This window comes from Girardinichthys multiradiatus, chromosome 11 (assembly GCF_021462225.1).
Source record: "Girardinichthys multiradiatus isolate DD_20200921_A chromosome 11, DD_fGirMul_XY1, whole genome shotgun sequence".
NCBI classification, from domain to species: Eukaryota; Metazoa; Chordata; class Actinopteri; order Cyprinodontiformes; family Goodeidae; genus Girardinichthys; species Girardinichthys multiradiatus.
In genome coordinates, this window is record NC_061804.1 from 41,617,712 (window position 1) to 41,642,452 (window position 24,741).

A 24,741-nucleotide genomic window follows, 5' to 3' on the forward strand; every position below is an offset into this window, starting at 1 on the left:
ATATATATACACGGTACAGACTAAAAGTTTGGACACATCTTCTCATTCAAAGAGTCTTCTTTATTTTCATGACTATGAATATTATAGCTTCACTCCGATGGCATCAAACTATGAATTAACACATGTGGAATTATATACTGAACACAAAAGTGTGAAACAACTGAAAATATGTCTTATATTCTAGGTTCTTCAAAGTAGCCACCTTTTGCTTTGATTACTGCTCCGCACACTCTTGGTATTCTGTTGATGAGCTTCAAGAGGTAGTCACCTGAAATGGTTTTCCAACAGTCTTGAAGGAGTTCCCAGAGATGCTTAGCACTTGTTGGCCGTTTTGCCTTCACTCTGCGGTCCAGCTCACCCCAAACCATCTCGATTGGGTTCAGGTCCGGTGACTGTGGAGGCCAGGTCATCTGGCGCAGCACCCCATCACTCTCCTTCTTGGTCAAATAGCCCTTACACAGCCTGGAGGTGTGTTTGGGGTCATTGTCCTGTTGAAAAATAAATGATGGTCCAACTAAATGGAAACCGGATGGAATAGCTTGCTGCTGCAAGATGCTGTGGTAGCCATGCTGGTTCAGTATGCCTTCAATTTTGAATAAATCCCCAACAGTGTCACCAGCAAAGCACCCCCACACCATCACACCTCCTCCTCCATGCTTCATGGTGGGAACCAGGCATGTAGAGTCCATCCTTTCACCTCTTCTGTGTGGTTGGAACCAAAGATTTCAAACTTGGACTCATCAGACCAAAGCACAGATTTCCACTGGTCTAATATCCATTCCTTGTGTTCTTTAGCCCAAACAAGTCTCTTCTGCTTGTGGCCTGTCCTCAGCAGTGGTTTCCTAGCACCTATTTTACCATGAAGGCCTGACTCACACAGTCTCCTCTTAACAGTTGTTCCAGAGATGTGTCTGCTGCTAGAACTCTGTGTGGCATTGACCTCTTCTCTAATCTGAGCTGCTGTTAACCTGCGATTTCTGAGGCTGGTGACTCGGATGAACACGGATGAAAGGAAAACTCTTGGTCTTCCTTTCCTGGGGCGGTCCTCATGTGAGCCAGTTTCTTTATAGCGCTTGATGGTTTTTGCGACTGCACTTGGGGACACTTTCAAAATTTTCCCAATTGTTCTGACTGACTGACCTTCATTTCTTAAAATAATGATGGCCACTCGTTTTTCTTTACTTAGCTGCTTTTTTCTTGCCATAATACAAATTCTAACAGTCTATTCAGTAGGACTATCAGCTGTGTACTGTATCCACCTCCTGCACAACACAACTGATGGTCCCAACCCCATTTATAAGGCTTGAAATCCCACTTATTAAACCTGACAGGGCACACCTGTGAAGTGAAAACCATTACCTCTTGAAGCTCATCAACAGAATGCCAAGTGTGCGGAGCAGTAATCAAAGCAAAAGGTGGCTACTTGATACATTGCTGATTTTGCAGGTTTTCCCACTTGCAAAGCATATAGACTTTAATTTTTATCATAGGTTCTCTTCAACTGTGAGTGACAGAATCTAAAGCAAAAATCCAGAAAATCACATTGTGTGATTTTTAAGGAATGTATTTGCATTTTATTGCATGACATACGTATTTGATCACCTAACAAAGAGTAAGAATCCTGGCTCTCACAGGCCTGTTAGTTATTCTTTAAGAAGCCCTCCTGTTCTCCACTCATTACCTGTATTAACTGCACCTGTTTGAACTCGTTATCTGTATAAAAGACACCTGTCCACACACTCAATCAAACAAACTCCAACCTCTCCACAATGGCCAAGACCAGAGAGCTGTGGGAGAACATCAGGGATAAAATAGTAGACCTGCACAAGGCTGGGATGGGCTACAGGAAAACAGCCAAGCAGATTGGTGAGAAGGCAACAACTGTTGGAGCAATTCTAAGAAAATGGAAGAAGTTCAGGATGACGGTCAATCTCCCTCAGTCTGGGTCTCCATGCAAGATCTCACCTCGTAGGGCATCAATGATCATGAGGAAGGTGAGGGATCAGCCCAGAACTACACAGCAGGACCTAGTCAATGACCTGAAGAGAGCTCAGACCACAGTCTCAAAGAAGACCATTAGTAACACACTACTCTGCCATGGATTAAAACCCTGCAGTGGAAGCAAGGTCCCCCTGCTTAAGCCAGCGCATGTCCAGGCCTGTCTGAAGTTTCGCAATGACCATCTGGATGAATAAGAGGAGGAATGTGGCCCGATGAGACAAAAATAGAGCTTTTTGTAAACTCGTCTTGCTGTGCTTGGAGGAAGAAGGATAAGTACAACCCCAAGAACACCATCCCTACCGTCAAGCATGGAGGTGGAAACATCATTCTTTGGGGATGGCTTCAGTGTTTCATGATATTAATGTTGCGGTTTGTTCTCTAACAAACCTCTAAAGCTTTCATAAGACAGCCGCATTTACACTGCGATTACATTTTTCACAGATGGACTCTACTTAATATTTAGGTGACTTCTGTAGGCAGTTGGTTGCACTGAATTTTATTTGGAAACCCTAGTAGTTGAGTTGTTATAAGTCTGTAATTAACCAGTTTGCATTTAATTTTATCCACAATGTTTTTACTTGTCATTAAAATATTGTAAATCATAGAGTACCCCTCCCTTTTAACATCTATTAGGAGCTATGCAGAAACAAATGTCTAAAAGCCTCTATAAATTCATGCAACAGCTATCATAAAAACAGAGTGTCAAAGAAATCCACATTGATGTGAAATTAAAAAATACCCATTCAGCACATGTCAAGCTGTTGTTAAAGAGGGTTCTACAGTCTACTAACATTGCTGCAATAACCAGCGTTCTTACACATTTGTCATAAAAAAAAAACTCCAAAGTTTTTCAGATTCAGTTTTCCAGAAGGAAGAACGTGAGTGATGGAAGAAAATAAGTATACATGGTAGGTAGGAGTGGTACAAGGAAAGAAAGAAAGGGGGGAATACAAGACAAAAGAAGGAAGGAAACAAAGGAGGAAGGAAGAGAAGACACAAAGAGAATAAATTAAGGAATAAAGGGGCAAAGGAGAAAGGAAGCAAAGGAGGAAAGAGTAAACAAGAAAGGAAGGACAACCTGAAGAAAGAATGAAAAGAAAACAGGATATAAGAGGAGTGACACAAAAAAGAACATCAAGAAGGAAGGAAGGAAGGATATAATCAAGGACGTGAGAATGAACACGACATTGGACAAATGGATTGGGAATAAAGGTTTAAAATACTAATATTTTCCCTTTTTAACCATATCTGGAAAATTCTGAAATCAAACCCAACAGTCTTTCAGGCTTTTATGGACTGTGTAGGAATGTCTTGTGAACTGAGATGTCCACACATCTGGTTATGAGTTTATGTGTAATTATAAACAGACCTTATTACCTTAGGACAACCAGGTGATCTTGACTGATTTATTACTGAAAACGTTACCTTTTATAAAGTTGTTTTAGTTTTTACGTTACCTCTGCAGAAAGTGTTCAAGGTCAGATGATCCTGAGGGTCATATTAAGAAGCGGTCCCCAACTTTCTGCAGCCAATTGCTACAGACCTGTAAATCTCATGTGGTCATCAGATTGACTAGAAAACAGTGCTTAAGGAGCTTCATGGAATGGGGTTTCATGGTGTATTGCTGCTTCCAAGTCTTACATCATCAACTGTAATGCAAAGTGTTGTATGCATCGGCCTAAAGCACTCTGCCCCTAGACTCTAGAGGAATAGAGATGTGTTCTCTGGAACAGAACATTCTCTGGAGTGACAAATCATGCTTCCCAGGCTGGCATTCTAATGGATGAGTCTGGGTTTGGCTAGTTGTCAAGAGAACAACATTTGCCTGGCTGCATGGTGTCAGAGTTAAGTTTGGTGCAGATGGTATTTTGGTGTGGGGCTGTTATTCAGGGCTTGGGTTCTGCCCCTTACTTCAGTAAAATGAAAGCTTAATGCTTCAGCATACCAGGATGTTTATGCTATCCAAACTTTGTAGAAACAGTCTGGGGATTCCCCCTTCCTGTTCCAACATCAGTGTTTGACCTCATGCTTTCAGTAAAGTGGTAAATGAAGTGAACAGAGCAACACATTACTTTGGCATCTCACACTAGGAGTTCAGTTTTTGGCATTTTTCTATCTCCACTGACAATCAACATTCTTTCTGCAAGCTGTCACCGTGCAAAGAAACAAAATACACAAAGAAGACCAAGCATCCTTAATACAAATTTGTAATTTATTTTCTGTAAAAACTACACACATTCACCATCGCATGTTCACATCACTTTATTCAAACTGTACTGATTTAGCCTTTTGGAAGAGTGCTCCCTTGCTTGTTTTGCAGCTCACCTGCAGCTACAGAAAACAACATATGAAGGTTTGTCTACTGAATACCAATGTGATGTTAAATGAATAATCAGTCCTCCTAAATCCAGTACACCCCTGAGGTAATCCTTACGACTGCACATTTAATTACAACAAACATTCCACTGTGGTCCACTGGGACTAACATGTAAATATACCACTGGATCTTTGTTAACAAGTAGGAGTCTGATCACCTTCCTGGATCTGAGCTGGAGCATCGCTGTCCTCATTGTCTGCAGCTTCATCTGGCTGTAGCTCAGAGCTGGCAGCTAACGCTGAAACCTTCTGTGAGAGCCTCTCGAGGACCAAATCAGCAGTGCAGGTGAGACTGTGCTGAAGAGACGACCCATAACAACATGTCAGATACATAAGGAGACAGCAGTCATCTTTGGTCACGCTGCTGTGCAGGGGTTTAGATGTGTGAGGAGGAGAAACATCTGCAGTGCAATATTTGTGGTTCAGGGGTAGATCGTTACGGCAAGGAATAACAAAAAGGACTTCATCTTTCAAATAAGAAAAAAGCATATACAGTTTTTAATGTAGCAGAAATATGGACAAACAGCAAAACATATTCCCCTATGCAGCAATTTATGTTTACAAACAGTAGAGGTCAGCAATTATCACTTCTGCAACAATATATTTGACACTGAGCTGCTATAGTCTGACGGAGCCTGACAATCCACAGGGTGTCCTTGACAACAGTGAGCTACCTGTAGGATGTGCAGTCCTTTCAGTGTGAGGACAGCCAGTTCTCTCAAACCGTCTCCGGTCAAGTCAAGATAGATAACGGACAGCAAAGGACTCATGAAGCTCCGCCTCCACTGCAGCTGAAACTGTCCGTCTCGCCCACTACCTACCGGCTGGAATTTGTAACAGAGAAGTTCCTGAAAGATGGAGAAAGAGAGCCTTTATTATTAAAAGCTCACAGTTCTTATCCAATGAATAAATGAGACAATGACTTATCCTGTCTTTTTTCACATTGTTCAGACCTTGGTAAGGTTAATCAGGATAAGAACCATTTCAGCTCATGGCCAAAGGTTTTGACACCAATATTTTTTTCAAACTTTGAAACTCATTTTTTTGTAGTAACCAAACCCCCTATTTTAGAATATTGTGCAGTGTGATTAGATGTATATTAAATCATTTTAGGTCTGCATGAAATGTGCTTAAATCATTAATTTATTGTGTTAGCTAAGGTTACTTCCAAAGAAAAGCATGCAGCCAGCATAATTTTACATTAAAATGGCCTCATGTATGAGAAACCTGCTGCTGTGACTAATGGCATGGCAATAAACACAATTGGGATCAAAACATCCTTAAAGACCAACTTCATCCAACAATGGGGGGATAATCTGTACATCTGAGATACAGAATGAGATAGTAATGAATCAAAAAGTAAAAGTGATAAAGAACTGACTCAAACATTAGTACACTGAAATTTTGACCAGTGGTAAGAAAACTAGAATAGCAAGTTATGAAAAAGAGTTGTGTTGGAGTCATCCATTAGGTCGCACAGTCGAACATGCACAGCTCAACAGACATCGCAACTCTGACGTCACCCGGGACTGTAAAACAGACAAAAAAGTTCGCAGGCAAACTTTTTCTCCACAAGACCATTCCCGGAAGAGCTTAAAAGCTGGAAATCTGTCTGATACAAGAAGGTCAGAAGATTCATATACCGATCGAAGACCCCGCCGATACCCGGCGCAGGTGAAAACCCACAGAGGTTTTATTTCCAAGGAGATGAGTTTCCTCCTTGTTGATTCAGTCGACTAAACGGTTCTTCATATTTTCCCCGTTTTGGACGGATGAGAAGTTTATCGTTTTTTTTTTTTTTTGAGTTGATCATGGACGCGTGATCCCTCCTCGTTCTTCTTCAGACCTACAACCCATCCTCAACCGGTGGAAAGAAGAAATCAACGTCAGCGTAATTTCGCTCTTTTTATATTAAATTGGATAGGTGCATTTAGAGGTCTGGGCAGGATGAAGCCTAGTGAAGGTGATTTAGAATCACTAGTAGTTAATCCAAGGTATCAACTTGTTGCACACAATACTGATGGAAGTATTTTATGCTGAGCTGTTTTGATTTGGCGCGCAAGCGCTGATGAATCGTGTGTGTTTATGTTTTGTCCGGCTCATCTCAAATCAGCCAGAAGTTAGATGTTGGACTTTTACAGTTTTCCATTGAAAACAACTGAGGTCTGGGCCTCGCCCAACCACTCTTTGTTCCAGTTTATTTCTGGAGTTTTTCCACTGAGTTCCTGCCTCAGAGTTTTATGACTCTTTGTTCGAGATTTGGGGCAATCAGCTGCTAGAGGCTAAAGGGGCGTGGCCCTACCATTTACCAGCTGATCACTGCAATCGAGACATCAGCCCACCAGGAGGATTTCTTTCCATTTAACCCAAATTACACATTTTGTCCATAAAACTACTGGTTTGATCTTCATAGACACTCAATGCACATATATGTTTTTCTTTTATTATCATTGTTAGGTAGTCATTTTTATTCCCTGTGTAGAACGGTGCTTGTTAGTTAGGTGAAGGTTTTTGGACCAGAATTATGGTATATCAGGATTATTTGGCTTCAATAATTCTTCATATATATATATAATTAAGAGAAGCGTTTGTGTTTATTTCGTGCAAGAATGATTTATCTGTCAAAACAAGGTCAAAGTTCCCCCAGCTTCGGTGCAGCGGTTGAATAAACAGTGACTTTTTGTGGTTTTGGTTAATAATTTATCAATTATTAATGATGAATAGCTAATTGTAATTATTAAAGAGCTTTGAGCTCATAATCACAACACCAGAGGACATCTTTGATTTCTATTCTTAAGTAATAATTTTGGGTTAAGAAATAATTTTTTTTTTCAAATTATGATTTTAAATTATAATTCTTGATAAATATTAATTTATCAACAATCATAATCCTTACAGTTGGCACTGTAAATAAGAAAACTAATAATTATTTAATCTTGTAAATTTGTCTGTCGTTAGTTTATCATAGTAATATTAAAAAATAAGTTGTATTACTGCGATGAGACGAGGATACTGAGGGTTTTCTTAGAGGTTCTTAATTTTATGAAGCATCTTTCTTTGAACCAGCCTCCTTTATATATATGGTTGTTGAGCGTTTTTAAAAAGGGGACATATCATGGAAAGTCCACTTAGCCTTTAAATACATTTTGTTGTGTACCTGGACTCTGTAGGAGTGCATAAAAGTTGAATTTAGTTTCTCCAGGTGTTGTGGAGACAGCTCTATATTCTGTTTGGGTGATATTTTTCAATCTGTTCAGTTTTCTCTATCATCCGTTACATGTTTGGAACCTTTAGGTCACTTTATATGCTGAGGAACAGCTAAACAAGGTCATGGACTTCTGGCTACCAGTTTCAGCATTTTTATTTCTCTCTGCGATTTTGTGGTTCAAGCTCAAGTATGCTGAAGGTGCAAGTTCGGTTTGGTTATGGGGTGTATTAACGCACACAATTCATACACCCAGCATCAGAACCTCTTCAAAGTGCCAGGTGTTTTTTTTCATGGAAATTTCTGTTTCCCCATTTCAAAGACAAGTGCCTTCAGCAATTCCAATGGTATCAAGAAGGATTTGCTGAAAGACTTAATCTGATTAAGGGATCAGAACCATCTGTCTAAGGAAACGACGGACACATCAAAGTGGTAAGCTGCAAATAACAACCTGAATTATGTTAAATACAATGGAGAAACCAAGGAACATGATCCTCACAGTGCTGCTGGCTTTGTCCAGATGACAGTGGGTTTGTTGAAGCAGGTGTATGATGGCATCTTCAACTCTAACCCAATGATGTGGGATGTCAGGGCAACAGGTCTATAGTCATTAAGGACTGATGGGTGAGTTTTCTATGGTACCGGAACAGGACAGGAGGTCTTCCACAACACTGGGACCTTCTTCTGGGCCAGGCTAAGGTTGAAGAGGTGCAGAATCCCACAGAGCTGCTCTGCACAGGCCTCCAGGACTCATGACCTGCAACATCTATCTGGTTCAGCCTCTTCACTTGCCTCTTCACCTGACGTCTAAAGACACACAGGTGGGAGGGGTGACGAAGGGAGCACCAGCGTGTCCTCATTTGGTTGAAGACAACAATGTAGAAGCAGAAGGGTCCATGACCGAATAGGAATGGTAAAGGAACTGAATTTATAGTATAGTCCACAAAGAACCTTATATAGCAGGTCACACACTCACTCATGGTATTGATGTCCCAATACCATTTTTTTAGAATGAGTACAAGTATGAGTACTTCAGTTTGAGTACTTGTCGATGCGGGGTATATAATAGGTTAGTGCTTCAACATTACACAGAGACTTTTAAAATGCATGTCGTTTATTTAGAACAAGGTGGCTCTCTTTCCCTAAAAGCCTACAGTCCCTCTGACCTTATTAACAAGTCAAAAACACAGCATGTGCTGCTGTATACCACTGAAAACTGCTGGTCATCTGGAGAACTGAACTAGGTAGGAGCTTCAGTTATCCGTTATCTAATCTATTCAGTTATCTAATTCTGCTTTGTGTTTCGTCTTCAAATGCTTTACTGAATTACTTTTGTTGAAAGAGGTATTGTTCACCCCTCCTCTCAACAGTTTAGCTAAGCACAACAGACGGCCTATTTCTAACTTGAAATGTCTCAAAGCTACAGACATTTTCATCCACCACTTTAACTGGTGCATTATTGCCACCACCTGGTACGGAGTGTGGTTCATGCCTCCAGTTGCAGCTCAGAAGAAAAATCAAACATAAAAGTGGTATCGATCTAGAGTATAGGGTTGTTTTTACGAGTAACTGACACTGGTATCGGGTCTGATACGATATCTGGACACCAGTAATTGCGGTCTTCATGTGGTTCACAGAGAGCATCCCAGTCTGTAGCCTCAAAGCAACCTAAAAGGTCTTGTTCCGCTTCCTGTGACCATTTTTTCACAGCTCTTTTTTTACATGTCGCCTCTGAACACAGGTTTATCAACCAAGCAGAGAAAAACAAGACTGTGTTCTGATTTACCAAGAGGAGGTCCTGCATGCATCCCTGACATGTGCATGAAACAAATCTAAAGTTTTTTTTTGGTCTGGTACAGCAGATGAGAAACTGTTAAAACATTGGAAGTTAAGCAGAGATGTGATTAAAATCACCACATTTACTGTATGTGAGTAATGAGTGGTTCTGACCTGTCCGTACGTTCCCAACAGCACCTCCTTCTGCCCATCAAAGTCCAGGTCAATGACCAGCGCACAGAGGACTGCATCCCACTGATCGCTCCCTAAGAGACATGTGGAGCGGGCCAAACCACACTCCTGGACATCTCTGAGGAAACGCATCCAGAATAGTCTCAGTAAAACTGATGATTTCAGGAAAAAATACCCAAGCTCCCTGAAACAAACCTGTAGACCACTGCCATCTCTATGTTACTGGTTATCAGAAGGTTGTAGCCATCAACTTCCTCACCTGGGAAAAGAAACAACAACAAATAAACAAAAAAAACTGCAACAACACTGTGGATTTTGCAAGTCAATCTGCAGCACCATTGGGGACATACTTTTTTCTCCGCTGGCCTCGCTGGACTTGGTTTGGCAGCTGAGTGGAAACAAAAGCACGGTGGAAATCGGACTGTCAAACTGCACCCGCCAGCTCTGCAGAACCTCTAATTAAAACACAATAAAATTAAATAATAGTGAACAACTGAGTGTTCAGCTTCAGATAGGCGTTTCCGACTTGTAACTAACCAGGTTCAGTTGGCTGCTTATACTGAAATCCTGATTGTGAACATTCAGTCAAAAGTTAAAGCAGAATAAATCAAACTGTGCGTGCCTTCAAATGACCAACTTCACTGTGGCAACACTGAAGTTTATGTGAAGTACCTAAAGTTTGCATTACCTCAGGCTTGTCTTAATAATTTGAGCAAAGGATAAACCATTTCTCTTTTTACTATTTGTCATAGATTCAGCAAATAGCATCATGCTGATTCACTAAAAAGCAACTTGCTGGACTGAAGTCTTGTAAATAATTTCTTCAACTAATCCACTAATAAATTGTCCAAAAAGTGTTTGAAAATCCAGTTGGTGCGGTTTTATATTCCAAATCAGAACAGACTATTGTGCTTTACTTCCACTCTGTAATTAAAATAACTCAGGGGATATTTTTTAAATGAAACTGGACCAAGGCAAGAATAAGGTCTTTGCAAGGAGAGAGTGCACAGCAAACACTACTGTCAGGGCTAGATGTGAAAGTGAAAACATTTAATCAGAATCAGCTTTATTGCCAAGATTGTACAGACAAACAAGGAATTTGACTCTTTGCTCTCAGTGAAGATTTTGTTTTGTATATATAATAGTGGAAGAATATCTTTTTAAATGTACATATGTACACAATTGACTTTACAATAAAATTTAATGTGAGATCAGTCTAAGTATGCATGGTGTTCTGGGGGAAAATACTGTCTGTGTGGTGGGTGGTTTTAGCAAACAGCGCTCTGTGGCGCCATCTGAAGGTAGAAGCCTAAACAGTTTGTGTGCAGGGTGTGTGGGGTCTGCAGAGATTTTAGCGGCCCTTTTTCTGACCCTAGACCTGTCTGTATAAGTCCTGGATGGAGGGAAGGTCAGCCCTGAACATTCTCTCTGCAGTCCTGATTATTCGTTGCAGTCTGGACCTGTCCTGTTTAGTGGATGAGCCAAACCACACTGAGATGGACAAAGACAGGACAGACTGAATTATGGCAGTGTAGACGATGACCAGCAGCTCCTGTGGAAGGTTGTACTTCTTGTACAGTCTCTGCTCGGCCTTCTTCCAAACATTGTCTATGTGTGAGGACCATCTCAGGTTTCGAGAAATGGTGGTTCCTAGGAACCAGAAGTGGTCCACAGCAGACACAGTGTTGTTGAGGATGGCCAGGGGGGTATGGGGGTTTGTTATTCAAAGGGTTTGTTATTGGGGAAGCATCTCTCCATTCTGGTGGGGATGATTTTATCCACACAAAAGATTATATAGACACTTGCGTGTCCCAGTCTGTAGCTTCAAAGCAACCTCGCAGAGCTTCTTCAGCTTCCTGTGACCATTTTTCCCCAGTTCTCTTAATTACAGGTTGCCTCTGAACAATGGGCAAGCAGAGAAAATCAAGATTGTGATCTGATTTGCCTCTTTGCTTTGTTTTCTCTGATAGAGCAGTTGACAAACGTTGAAACATTGGAAGGGTAGCAGAGAGTGAAGCATGGTTAAAATCACCAGATATTACCACAAATGCATTGGTGTGTTAGGTTTGTAGCTTAGCAACAGCTGAGCTGATGCATCACATGCACTGTTGCCAAAATTACACTGGTGAATTCTCTGGGTAAATAATATGGACAAAACTTACTGCTAACAGTTCAATATCTGGACTGCAGAGACAACACTTCACAGTAATATGTCCTGGATTACACCATCTGTTGTTCACAAGTACTGCTAGTCCACCTCCTTTATGTTTGCCGCGCTTCTTTAAATCTGTTTGCTCATATGGTCAGAAAGCCTGGCAGAGAGACGCTGGAGTCTGGGATATCATACTGAAGCCATGTTTAAATCACATAATACTGCACTCCCGATACTCTGGCTGGGCCCTTTGTAGGGCTTGGAGATCATCCAACTTGTTTCCCAATGATCTAACATTGCTCATCACAATCGATGGAAGATGGTTTGAACTTCCTCCTTCTATCTCTTCTCTTTGCTCCTGCTCTGCATCTACAGCGCCTCCTTTATAACTCATCAGGGATTTGCGGTTGTAGTTTAAGCATTATTTGAGCTTTTGAGATATTAATCAGCTGTTCCCGGTTGTAAAAAAACAAACCCATTGCCATGGTGATGCATTATAACAAATGTCAGAAAAAATCCTTCCATCCGCACAGCATTCAATACCAGAGAGGATAATCATTCAAAAGCAGTCTATTGAATCCACCATAAGAGGAATTTTGGTTCTTACTAAGAATTCGTCAGAATGAACAGTACCAGAGCTACTCCTGGGAAATTAAATAAGGTTCCCCATGATTACAATCTAACAGATCATTCTCAGTATACTTAAAATCTACTCCTAAAAATAAGTAATCAGTAACATTGCACTCCTTTAGCTTTTCATTGACTGTTTGGAAAAAACGTGTCCGCTCTGCTCCACTGTTGGGAGCAGAGATAAAAATAAAAAAAACATTACATTACAGAGCTCGAAAACAGCAGTAACTAATAAAAGGTCTTCCCTGCACAACTGTCTCCACTCTTACTGATGCTGAGGTAAATGTTTTGGAGAATAAAATCACAACTCCACCACTAAGTGTTGTCCTATGATTTAAGAAGACCCTCCCTTTCCACTCTCTGTTCCGGTCTACAGTGTTGTTTAAATCCCTGTGGGTTACCTGGACTAACAGGACATCTAATTGTTTAAGTTTTGCCGTTCCAAACAACACAACCTTCTTTTTCCATTCTTTAGGACCATTTATATTCAGACTCCCGACTTTCAGTACGTTCATAAAAGGCTGAATAATTTTTAAAAAACAGCAACACCCAATAAAATGAGAAACATAGGCCTGATTAGACTGGTGACCATCATTATCAAAGTTGTTTCTTGATTTTTGCCAACAGTTTTCTTAACCTGTCAGCTTCCTGTTTTGTTAAAACAGACTGAGCTCTGTTGGCACTGTGAAACTTTGCTGAACTGCAGAAGGCCCGTACATCAGGAAAAAACGTCTCCGTGTTCAACCTCTTCAAATTTTTTTGTTTCCTGAAGATTTCTGACCTCTGAGTGCATGATGCCTCACTTGTATCAGAGAAACAGCTTTCGCTGACACTGTCAGAGAGGTCAGCTCTTTTTCTCAGCTGGCTGACACTCTGCCTGATAATTTTAGCTCCAACTCCTGCAGCAGCCTCACTTTCAACCCTGATATTTATTTTCCAACTGCGCCACAGTCCGGGTGGCGCAGGATCCTCATGCTCCATCTCGACAGACTGAACTGCACCATCCACCTCACCAGCACAAACAACAGTTTCCCCTGTTGCCCCTTCCTTTTCACCATAATCCACACAAGTCAGTCTGCCTAACATGTTTGTCACCATCTCTCCCCATCTCCCCCATTTTATTGCCACTACTTGTGGTCAACTCCACCACCTCACCCTCCTACACAACAAATTCATCTCCTGCTCCATCTGCCACGCCCACTAAACCATCTACACAATTTTTGTATTTTTCACGCATCATATTTTTCTGGCTCCCACTTCTCATTTCGGGCCCATTCCTTCCGCTTATCTGTCTTCCACAGCTACCTCCTCATCCTGGCCTTCTATAAACTCCGCAGCATTCAGATCCCTGTTGCTGGGCCTCGCCCAGCACAACTGGGCTCCGCCATGCCAGGGATCCTCGCTAGCAGAGCTCTGGTCCCCCACACCGGAAGATGCTGGAGCAGGCTTATTAGGACACACTTTAAATCATGTCTCCAGCATGGAAAGGCCGCTCGCACCCAAAAAACAAAATGCACAAAAACAAAACTATTCGGCTAAATTAACTAAACTGAGAACACCCAAAAAGAAAAAACCAAAAGAAGGACACAGAAATGTATAAAAAATTACATATTTGGGTCTGTCAGTAAACCATTTCTCTCCTTTGCTTAGTTGTGTTTGTTTCTGGTAAAAATTCATAGGTAGATGGTGAAGGCAGGAAAGAAGTTACAAGTGCACGTTTCTCATATTGCTGCCCTCGGGTGTGTTTTGACCAGTATACCATTAGTGCTATTTGCTTTGTAAATCACACACAGCAGACACAAACTATGAGGATAGTGAATGTGGTCCTGTTTCTTTAAAACAGGGTTCTACTTACAAATTTCCTAAAGAAACTTGAGGAAATTGGTTCTTGTTCTCTTGCATATGCAGATAACAGATGAATACTTTGGGGGTTGGGGTCTTTTTATGCTTAAATGATTGTGTGTTAATTTGTCAGACAAGAAAGCACTATTCAGTAAATGATCAGGTACAATAATTGAACTCCAAATGAACAGGAAAGCAGCCAGCTTTCAAACACCTTTAAAGAGCCCAGAGAAATATGGTTTGCAACAGCTTTAAAAAGTAAATAAAGTTTAGCAGAACCTCAGGCAATGAAGATGTGGTATAAAGTACCACATTGTACCACACTGATGGGGCTTACCAATGCATAGCCCGCATTGGTAAGCCCCATCCTTTCAACATATCTCCTACTGAAATCATCTCATCTACTCTCCATTTTGTTAAGTGCCGTTGGCTTCAGAGCTGCATGTTTCTGATCTGAATTTACTTCCCATTTCTTCTCACCTGGTCTGGTCTGGTTCACCAAAGCCAGTCCAATGCAGCCATTCTGACAGCCATATGCTGAGAGCCGCTGTCCGACTGCTACACTCACCATATCTAACCATAACACACTGCACAGAAAGAGAGGAGGAAATTAATAGTAAACACAAAGAGATGTACACAGAAATCAGCTTGTGAACAGATGGTTTTTAGCTTGATTGTTAAGGAGGCTTTAGGAGATAGCAGGAGGGCTGTACAGCAAAGTTGCTAGGTTTAATAATTTTGAATATTGGCAGCCTTTTGGAAATTACAGTTAAGGTAAAGACCTCCAATGTCTAGGCAATACAAACTAAGATGGATGTTTACAATTACCGTATTTTCCGCACTATAAGGCGCACTTAAAAACCTTTAATTTTTTCAAAAAATGACAGTGCGCCTTGTAATCCGGAGCGCTTTATATATGGATCAATTGGTTAATTGGTTGATCCATACTGGTTGTACACGGCGCTCTGTCAAAATGTTTCAGTACGACTGGTAAACTACAAAGCCGCACCGCTTGCAGCATTACGGCTACCGTAGTCAGGGGCGTCGCCGAAGTAATAGCAGTAAACACCTGTACTGTGCTTAATCCTAGTCCAACACCACTTGTGTGTGTATAACGACCCCAAAATTGCACCTTTCAAGAGACACGCTTACGATGCTGAGTTCAAACTCAAGGCTGTCAGCTACGCAGTCGAACATGGGAATAGAGCAGCAGCGAGAGAATTCAACAGTTAACGCTACTATATTGTGAATGTACTAACGTTTGATTTAGTGCATCAAACTGTTTCTTTTACGTGTTTACTGAATCAGGGAAAAGTTCCCTTTCACGTTTTAACTAACGTTTGATTTCAACTTCATCTTCATAGACTCCAATGCATTCCTAACGTGCGGTTGGCTCTATTCAATAGAATTCTATGTAGAGGAGACCTTACCATGAGAGTGAATGGAGTTATCAGAACGCTGGTTTGTAGTGTATTAATAAAGTTTGACTGACTGACTTATCTGACTGTTTTGTTGACATTCTCTTTAGCACAGCTCCATCTAGTGGATGCATAACGCAACCCCAGTCAAACATTTGACTGCAGTAGCTTCTATTCTATGCGCCTTATAATCCGGTGCGCCCATATATGAATAAAGTTCTAAAATAGGCCATTCATTGAAGGTGCGCCTTATAATCCGGTGCGCCTTATAGTGCGGAAAATACGGTACCTATTTAGTATCTACATGCTTCCCCTAGCACAGGTTATAACAAATAACATGATAAGTTATCATAACTATGCAGATGATACACAGCTCTACATTACAATGTCACCAGGTGACTATGGATCTATTCCAGTGTTGGCTGGATGCACAGAACAAACTAATGCTTGGATGTGCCATAATTTTCTTTAACTGAATAAAAATAAAACTGAAATAATTGTTTTTGTACCAAAAGGAGGAGCGATCAAGGATCAACACAAAGCTCAAGTTACTAAAGCTAAAAACTACTGATCATGCATGTAATCTGGGCGTAGAGATGGACTCCGACCTGAATCTTCTGAGACACATAAAAAGAATCACTAAGTCACTGGCTCCCTGCATCTCAGAGAATAGACTTTAAAATACTTCTGTTAGTTTATAAATCACTGAATGGTTTAGCAACAAAATATATTAAAGATTTATTGCTGTTGTATCAACCCTCCAGACCACTCATGTCTCCTGGTTCAAGTCTACTCAGCATCTCCAGAATCAGAACCGTACACGGAGAAGCAACATTCATTTCTTATGTACTACTAATCTGGAACAAACTTCCAGAAAACTGCAAAAATGCTTAAATTCTGAGTTCTTTTAAATCAAGGTTAAAAACCCATGTGTTTAGAGTTGTCTTTGACTGTTCTGTTTAAACTTTTAAACAAAACATGATTAATTTCACCCTGTAGTCCAACATTGCCTTCTTTTCCTTTATTATGCCAGTGTTATGTACCTTTTGTATTTTCATTTCTCATGTTTTCATCATGTAAAGCACTTTGAATTGTCTCGTTACGGAAAGTTAAAATGTCAACCCTGTAATCACACTGTCTTCATTTGAAAAAAGCAAAATCCTTTTTTTAGTGACTGCATTCTCACACACATGGCCTGGCATCTCCTCTGCTATCAGTATAAATAATTAGTGACCTCTCATAGCTGGAAGGCTATGAAAACTTAAAGACAAATTGAGAATGGACTAAAAATTACAAAAACCAAACATTGGAAATTTGCCACAAAACACTGATGATGCGTATCTAATTGTTATCCATTTAACTGCCCTCAATGTACCTTAAGGGCTCCCACTTAGGTTGAATGAGTTAACATAATGAAAATAGTGATTAACATAAAGTAGAAACCCTGAATAGATCAGTAATAAAGAATGAAACATACATTACATGTAATAAAGTAAAATGACACATAGGAAGAAACAGAGGATAGAGGCTTAGAAGAACTAACTCGCTGGGCAGCTGTTGTAGTTCAGGGAACAATTTCTCTACTGGTTGCTCTTCAAACTGGTGCAGGGAGGCGTTCTGTGGAAGAACCAAGAGTCAGGCTTAATGTAGACTGCAACACATAGATAACATCATTAGAGGAAAATGTTATCTATCTATCTATCTATCTATCTATCTATCTATCTATCTATCTATCTATCTATACCCTTTTTCAAGAAGATCCTAAAATAATCCAGTGCACTAAATAAAATGGGTCAGATAAATGTTCTTTTGTGACAATTATTTGGAAAAAGAAACAAAATAATATTTTTGAAAAGCTAATTACTTGTATTTTGAAACTATTTTCCACAAAAGTGTGTCCCTACTCAGACCCATTAATGAGCATTAAAGAAATGTTTTTCAGCGTGATCTAAAAACTGGGGATGATCTAACCTCCATGTACAGGTGGATCCTCTGGTCATGGCCGCTGAGCAGAAAAACCGTTTCAAGTCCTCCATCAGCACACTGAACTCTGGCAGAAGGAGGAAATCGTACTCCCATTCAGACACTCATGCATCCATTAGAGTAGGAACAAAGCTGCTCACTGAACCCATTCAGTTCAGTCAGTCAGTCAGTCATTTTCTACCGCTTATTCCATAGTGGGTCACGGGGGAGCTGGTGCCTATCTCCAGCAGTCTATGGGCGAGAGGCAGAGTACACCCTGGACAGTTCGCCAGTCCATCGCAGGGCAACCCACAACCTTCAGCTGGAGTACCTGGAGAGAACCCACGCATGCAAGGAACAACCTCCATGCAGAAAGACACTCGGCCAGGTTTCAAAACCAGGACATTCTTGCTGCAATTCAAAAGTATTAATCAATGTTCCACCATGCAGCCCTAAACTTCAGTTCAATTCAGTTTTATTTACATAGTGCCAATTCACAACATGTCATCTCAAGGCACTTTACAAAGTCAATTTAATCAAATCATACAGATTTCATGTCAGGTACATATATTCCAATTATTCCTAACTATCAAACAGTGCAGTCAGATTCAGTTATTTATTCAAATTGGTAAAAAGTTTTTCTATCTCAGAAAACCCTGCAGATTGCATCCAGTCAGTGACTTGCACCATTCACTCCTCCTGGAGGAGCATGTAGAGACAGTGGACATTCACTACATGTCGCTACATCTCAAGCTTTGAAAATCCTTAAACACATTAATGAACTCTTTTATATGATTTGATTAGGAATTAATCAGTCCCACCGGGAATCATGAATATCTGCAGCAGGAACGTAAAGATTATATTAAAGTAACTGGGTAGTACAATGTAGTAATACCATGGATATACGTCACTGGACTTTTCAGGTGTGCAAAGTAGTTGATTGTTTTATTTTGTTCTGATATACGTAGAAAACCTGAACCTTACTATTCAATTGTTTACTAAATTCCCATTTAGGTCAATTCATGGACTGAAAAGTGTATTTAAATGATTTTGTTCCTTTATGCTGTGATGTCATAACCTGTAAGAAATGTCCCATTTGGGGACAAACTTACTCTGTGTGGTAGAGCTGGAATGGGGTGAACTGCAGTTCCAGATTCAGACAGCTTTCTGTTCAGCAGAACATGTTTACATCAGTTCACATCATCATGAGGAAATGTGTTTGGAGCAAGCAAATATGGACACAGCTTCACTCACGTGCAATAGACTCCAGGTTGAACTCTGAGCCGGGCTCATAGTCACAGTAGATGTTGAGGAAAGGTGTTGCTTTGTCACCAGAGTCCTGCAGTGAGTCAGGTACAGGAACTATTCATACAACGGAAACCTTTTCACATTTTATCACATTACACCCATAAACTTTAATTAGGATTATTAGGATTCTTTGTGATAGACCAACACACAGTAGTCCATAACTGTGAAGTAGATGGAAAATGATACATGGTTTATTTTGTATTTACAAATATAAATCTGTAGAGTGTGGCATTTCTACTCACACCTTTTTTACTGGGATACCCCTAAATAAAATACAGATCTATAGAAAGGCCTTTATAAGTCACCTTGTAGTAAATAGAGCCCAAATGTGTGTAACTGAATCTCAGTATAAATACAGCTGTTCTGTTTCTGTCCCTAGAACATTAGAGAACAAACAGCATCATGAAGACTAAGGAACACAGCAGAAGGGTCAGGCAGAAAGTTGTGGAGATGTTTGAAACAGACTTAGGTTCTAAAACTATATCCCAATTGTTAATTATTGAAACCAATAAATACACCAAAAACAAAATTGTACTAACTTTTTGTCTATATCACCCAGCTCCTGGAAGAAAGTGCTCAGATCAGAGCCCAAGAAGAGACCTAATGTAACTTTATGGCCTACATGGAAAGTGACATGTTTGGAGGAAAACTAACACTGCACATCACCCTGAAAGCACCGCATTTAAACCGTTCTCCTCACAGTGGACCACGGGGGTGGCAGCATCATGCTCTGGTATTGCTTTTTTTCAGCAGGGCCAGGGAAGCTGGTCAGAGTTGATAGGAAGTTTGCGGTGGCCGACAGGTGCAAACATGCAGCCAACGTTTAAACGAGCTGTAAACACATAAATGATGCAAACACACAAAAAAAAAAAAAAAAAAAACACCAAAAAGTACAAAACAATTGCAAAGGAAAAATGTAAACGTTAACTTAAATGCCCATTTGAAACTTGGACAGAAGGTAGAAAAGAGCCACTTTTCCATTGCCTGCAGAAAGCCTCAGGCTCTGTAAAGCCCAGACTGGTCTAGCTGCTAAACTAAGCTAAGCCAACCGGGCAGCTGGACAGGGAATACCCCACTAACCGCTGCCTGATCTCGCCACTTTGGGATTTCCCGCTACCCGTTATCCGTTTGTGGTTGCTGAAAGTAAATATATAGCGTTTAGTAGGTATGTGGTGAATAAGTTCCAGAAAATAAAAACTGAATATTTTTCGCTGGGGACATTTTAAGTTATTGATAGCATTAATTAACTATTTTGCAACAGTTCTGCAAGACAAATGTTTTATTGCAGCGCTGATGATCAGTGCAGTTTAAATTTTCCATGTAAACAAAAAAATACACATTTCCCTAAGATTGTCTTTTCATGTAAACCCAATTTTAAATCTCTAATATTTTAAATTTTTCATAGTTTTATGCAGATGGCTCTGAAGGAGGAGACCACAGTCCCAGGTTTGGATGCAGAACCCCTGTTCATGTCCTGCCATTACAATATTATAGAACACCAGCATATTTACATCCTTAGTATTAGCATTCAAGAGACTCTGATTTATAATAGTTTGCATTTCTCTATTTTCTGTAATAGTAACGTTAAGCACTGTGGCAATCTTCATTGAAACCCATGTGTTGTGATTGAATTTATCTTTAGTTGTTCTTGCTATTTGCAGCATTTTTCTTTTGCATTTGTTTTGTAACTTGCAGTTGTTTTTTTGTGTTTGTAGCTGTTTAACCATTTGCTGCGCTTTTGCACCTGTCGGCCACCGTAGACGATGGATGGAGTACATACAGGACCATCCTGGAAGAAACCATGTTAGATAATCCTAGCAAAATTTTACGGGCAGATCAGAAACAAAAAGAAAACATGTTCTAGTATGATTACTTTTGTAGGGCAATGTATCATTACAGTAACTTTTTGCACCCATATTCACCTCGACATGCGCGTTATAGATGTTTCTGGTTTGTTAATACCTTTATGAAAGTGATCCCCACTACCAGGCCTCTTTTGGGTGAAGACTTGTTGAAGGCATCAATTGATACGATTTCTGCATCAACTGCATAAAGAAGTCAGGATTTAATCCGCGCAGCAGCAAGCAGCCATTAACAGAACACAGGTTTCTTTGTTAGTACCAGTACCTGGTATATAAGTGAACTGGACCTCTTTGGCCACCGGCCGGACTTTATGCTGCAGCTCCTGGTACCTGAAAGACACTACCTTCCCTTTGAGAGTGGCCGCCAGCAGCTCCTGCTCCCCGGCCTGACACAGCCCGTAAATGTTGCTCTGCGACGGGAAGCGGCTGAAACTGTCCTCCACGAAGGGGTAAGACTCCCGGAGCATTCTACAGGCTACAACTAAGCCCTTTTAATGCTAAAACACACGTGGTTAATGGAGCCTGTCTGTTTATGTTTGAGCAGTTCCTCAAATACTCAACTTCAGCTACACCATGTCAAGTTCCGTCATACAAGAACAGCGTATCCGGGAAGTAACTTCAAAATAAAGCCCATACATCAGTATAACTTTTTTTTTTTTCGACCACAACTGCCGTTTTATTTGGAAGAGATTACATTTATAACACTGTGAGAGGTGAGTAACTTGATTCTTTCAAAGCCGCGTTTGCTGTTGGGGAAAACCGCATCTGTTCAGGCGATGGATACTTGAATACCTTGATTTTAAAGTGGTTTTGTGTACCCTTAATGTCCCCCTGGCTTATTTGTATTTATTTTTTCTTCAGAGTTCGTATTGTAGTGTAGGTGCTGGATTTATCTATAGGGGAAGTTGTTTTATGTTGAAGATTGTTATTCTGAGACATTCAGTCACTGAAAATAAGCTCTGTACTGACTGGTTTAACTGGTGTTTGCCAGATGTGATATACGGAAAAATACAGTCCAGATGCGTTCATGTACCTTGTGCTACGATAGGTTAGTTGTATTTACGTGAATGGTGATCACTTAAAGAGATGTTCGGAATTGACAAGGTGTCTAACACGTTCATTAAATGCATCTCATCACTGCAGATGTTAAACCAAATTCTTACTCCAGAGGGCGCTGCTGCCTATGTACTTATTTACTTTGCCCTCAAATCACCAATGAAGCCAGTCTGAAATACAGTCACATATTCTAACCGCTATTATAAGAGGATGGGAGCACTTTAATAACCAAACCTGTTATTATCCCGGTTGATTTTCCATAGTATAAAACAGAGAATACCGACAGACACAAGAAGCTGCACCAACATGTATATGCTCAAATAAAAAATGGAACTTAATGGAAAAGGCTAACATATGGAGTTTTGTTCATCTTGTCATATCAATGGTGACGAGGTTTTGTATACAGGAGACAGAAAAAAACCAAAATAGTTTTTTTTTTATTTTAGGGTTCAAATATTCTTGTACAGCTATATTTTGTGGTAACAGGTTCTTTTAATGCCATTTCTCTTTTTTCATCTCTTAAGAAATTAACATGAAAAAGTTCTGTTGAATAAATATTTAAGGTAATGGTATAGTTAAAGCCAGTTTTCCAATAATAGTTAATATGTGACCAGTAAACAGCAGATCTTACATATTTACACCGTGTCATGATTCATTGGTGTTTGGGATTTTGGTTTTTATTTGTGAATGTTGTTCTGATAATTTTTGGGTTTAAATTATTGTTATTTATGGCTTTCCATATACAGTTAATTTCTCTATTCATTGTTGTTTAGGGTTTGCCATATTAGTTCATTCGTTTGTTTTTAGCTACTTATTTTGGGTTGTTGTGCATTTTAGTTTTTCTCTTGTGTTATCGTTAGGCTGGTAGTTCTTACTGTTATTTGGTTCAGCTCTCTCTGTGTTTTTTAGGTAATCTCCTTCCGTGAGTTCATTTGCTCATACTCTCCCCCAATGTTTCAGGATCCTAACAACCTCTGGGGAGGGGAAACATAATTTGGGTTTGCTTTACTTTCGTTAGAACCGATGTTTTTGTCAACGTGGATGAAGTTATGAATAGTTAAAAACACCAGTCTGCTTTGGTCCGAAACCCTCAGATGTCTGCTAGAACACTAAAGATGAAAGGTCTTTGAATTTTTCAGCATCTTTGTAAATTTAATTATGAATCCAAATCAACAAAGAGATGAGTGTATTAGAGGAAAAAATAAAGGGTTACAAGAGTCAACAATTAAATCTGTGGGTTTACTTAAAGAGAGCTGTGGACAAGAGATATCAAAGCAAAGTGAGCCAACATTATCAAGTCAAGATGCAGGACAGTCAGACCAAAGAAGGCTTAACGTTGAAATTGATCTAAAAGGTGCCTTAACAAATTATTACTTTACGAGTGAACTTTACAAGTTAATGATCTTTCATAGTAATTTCCTCCTTCTAACAGATTTGTTTTTCAGTTGAATTCTACAAGATACACATTGCACTGTCTGTGAAAAAATGTTTTATATTTCTAAATGACAAAAAACTGCTGTTATAACAGGGTACTGTAGCCTGATGAGAGCAATTATCTCTATAGTACCCTGTCTATTCTCAACATGGACAAGAACGAAACTGTGCTTCAAATTTCAATGATTATCACAAATTTGTATTATAAATGTTCTAATAGAATAACATCAAAAATGGAAAAAGCATCAACATTTATTAGAAAGTGAAATAATCAGTTTATTTTAATCCAAACAAAAAAGAAACAGAGTCAATCATGGGAACAAGATTCAGTTTCTGTCCATCAGAGACAAATTATCTCTCTTTCCTCTCCATTTTTTTTTTCATCTACGTGACTTAACTATGGGAACTTGTTAGGCAGACTTGTTAGACTGCTCCTTCCAAGATGGTTCCATCTTAGCAGTCTAATGGTAGACACCTTCTGTGCTGCTGTCATTAGAACCCAGTTACCATCTCAGGGGCCTCTGTCCTTGTCTGACCAGTGCACATCGTGTGAGTTACCTTGTCCTGTACATGTGTCGCTGGGGGTGAAGCAGACGGAGGCGAGGCCCTGCGAGCTGCTGCTCCATATTGTTACAGTTCAAAGGTGGCAGTGTGCTACACCCCCACTTCTCCTAATACCACCTGCTAATCCATCTCCAGGATTACTGTCCACAATAATCAGTCATTCTCTATACTGACACAGTGCAACTCCAGAGTCATTACAAACACCCACACACACTAATACATGAGCATATCTTGCATAAGAAGTATTATGGTTGGTACGGTACAAGAATTCAAACACTGTTTCTTACTTTAACAACTTCATCAGGTGTGAGTTTTTCCACCTTTACAGAGGTGAAGCAGAAAGTGTTTGACATGACAATCACAAGCAAAAAAGAAACAGTTTTCCCTGATGATTCAGATGTTTAGGAAATCCAGATGGAATTCTGCACTGGAATAGTTTGGAGACACGTATCAATTGCACTTGTGTAAGAAGTAAGAGGAAGAGTAGCACCACCAAAGAAAGTCCGACCTGCCCTGGGTATCAGTCAGCTGGGAAGCCTTTCTGCGTCAACAGAACATATATTTTGGTCAGCTAAAGCTCTGCTCTGTCCAGGGGCCAATCCTGAACTGTTCAACAAGGATTTGAATCAAACTCATAAAACTCATTCATACGAAGCAGTAGAAGGACAAATACCATAAAATATTACTGAGCCAGAAAACCACTCCCCATGACAAACTGGTTCAAAAGAAAGATTTGGGTGAAAATATACTATTTTTACAGATCATCTACAAAAGGAAAGCAAACATCTGTCTCTTTACTACAAATATTTAAGTGTTAAAATTCTTATCTGACTGCTCAATCAGTCTCAAATTTGTTTGGCTTTTTTTCTTTCTTCTTTTTTTTTAATTTTTAATTTTAATCTCAGTAAAGCAGCTGTGTTGGGTTCGCAAGGAGATCAGAAAGCTTAATCTTGGTTTCATCTG

At 40.0% G+C, this 24,741-nt stretch overlaps 1 protein-coding gene across 1 annotated transcript; it reads right to left on the minus strand.

The window, feature by feature from the left end:
* Window positions 1-4,194: 4,194 nt before the first annotated feature.
* Window positions 4,195-21,305, minus strand: kptn (kaptin (actin binding protein)). Its single transcript, XM_047379948.1, has 12 exons — window positions 20,990-21,305; window positions 20,825-20,907; window positions 18,809-18,893; window positions 18,667-18,721; window positions 17,564-17,642; window positions 17,136-17,209; window positions 14,655-14,761; window positions 9,901-10,005; window positions 9,746-9,809; window positions 9,533-9,668; window positions 5,052-5,225; window positions 4,195-4,674 (listed from the first exon to the last, which is right to left on the minus strand). Exons 1-12 carry the CDS (start codon window positions 21,189-21,191, stop codon window positions 4,513-4,515), a joined length of 1,326 nt encoding a protein of 441 aa, XP_047235904.1. The 5' UTR covers window positions 21,192-21,305; the 3' UTR covers window positions 4,195-4,512.
* Between the last annotated feature and the right edge of the window lie 3,436 nt (window positions 21,306-24,741).

What these genes read in the sequence shown, in the direction of transcription:
- kptn (XM_047379948.1), bottom strand. Translation starts at nt 21,191, where the DNA reads ATGCTCCGGGAGTCTTACCCCTTCGTGGAGGACAGTTTCAGCCGCTTC. An exon ending in TTCCAGCTCTACCACACAGA is followed by an intron (nt 17,643 to 18,666) that starts GTAAGTTTGTCC and finishes TCCTTCTGCCAG; the next exon opens with AGTTCAGTGTGCTGATGGAG. An exon ending in CTACAACAGCTGCCCAGCGA is followed by an intron (nt 14,762 to 17,135) that starts GTTAGTTCTTCT and finishes CTTTCTGTGCAG; the next exon opens with TGTGTTATGGTTAGATATGG.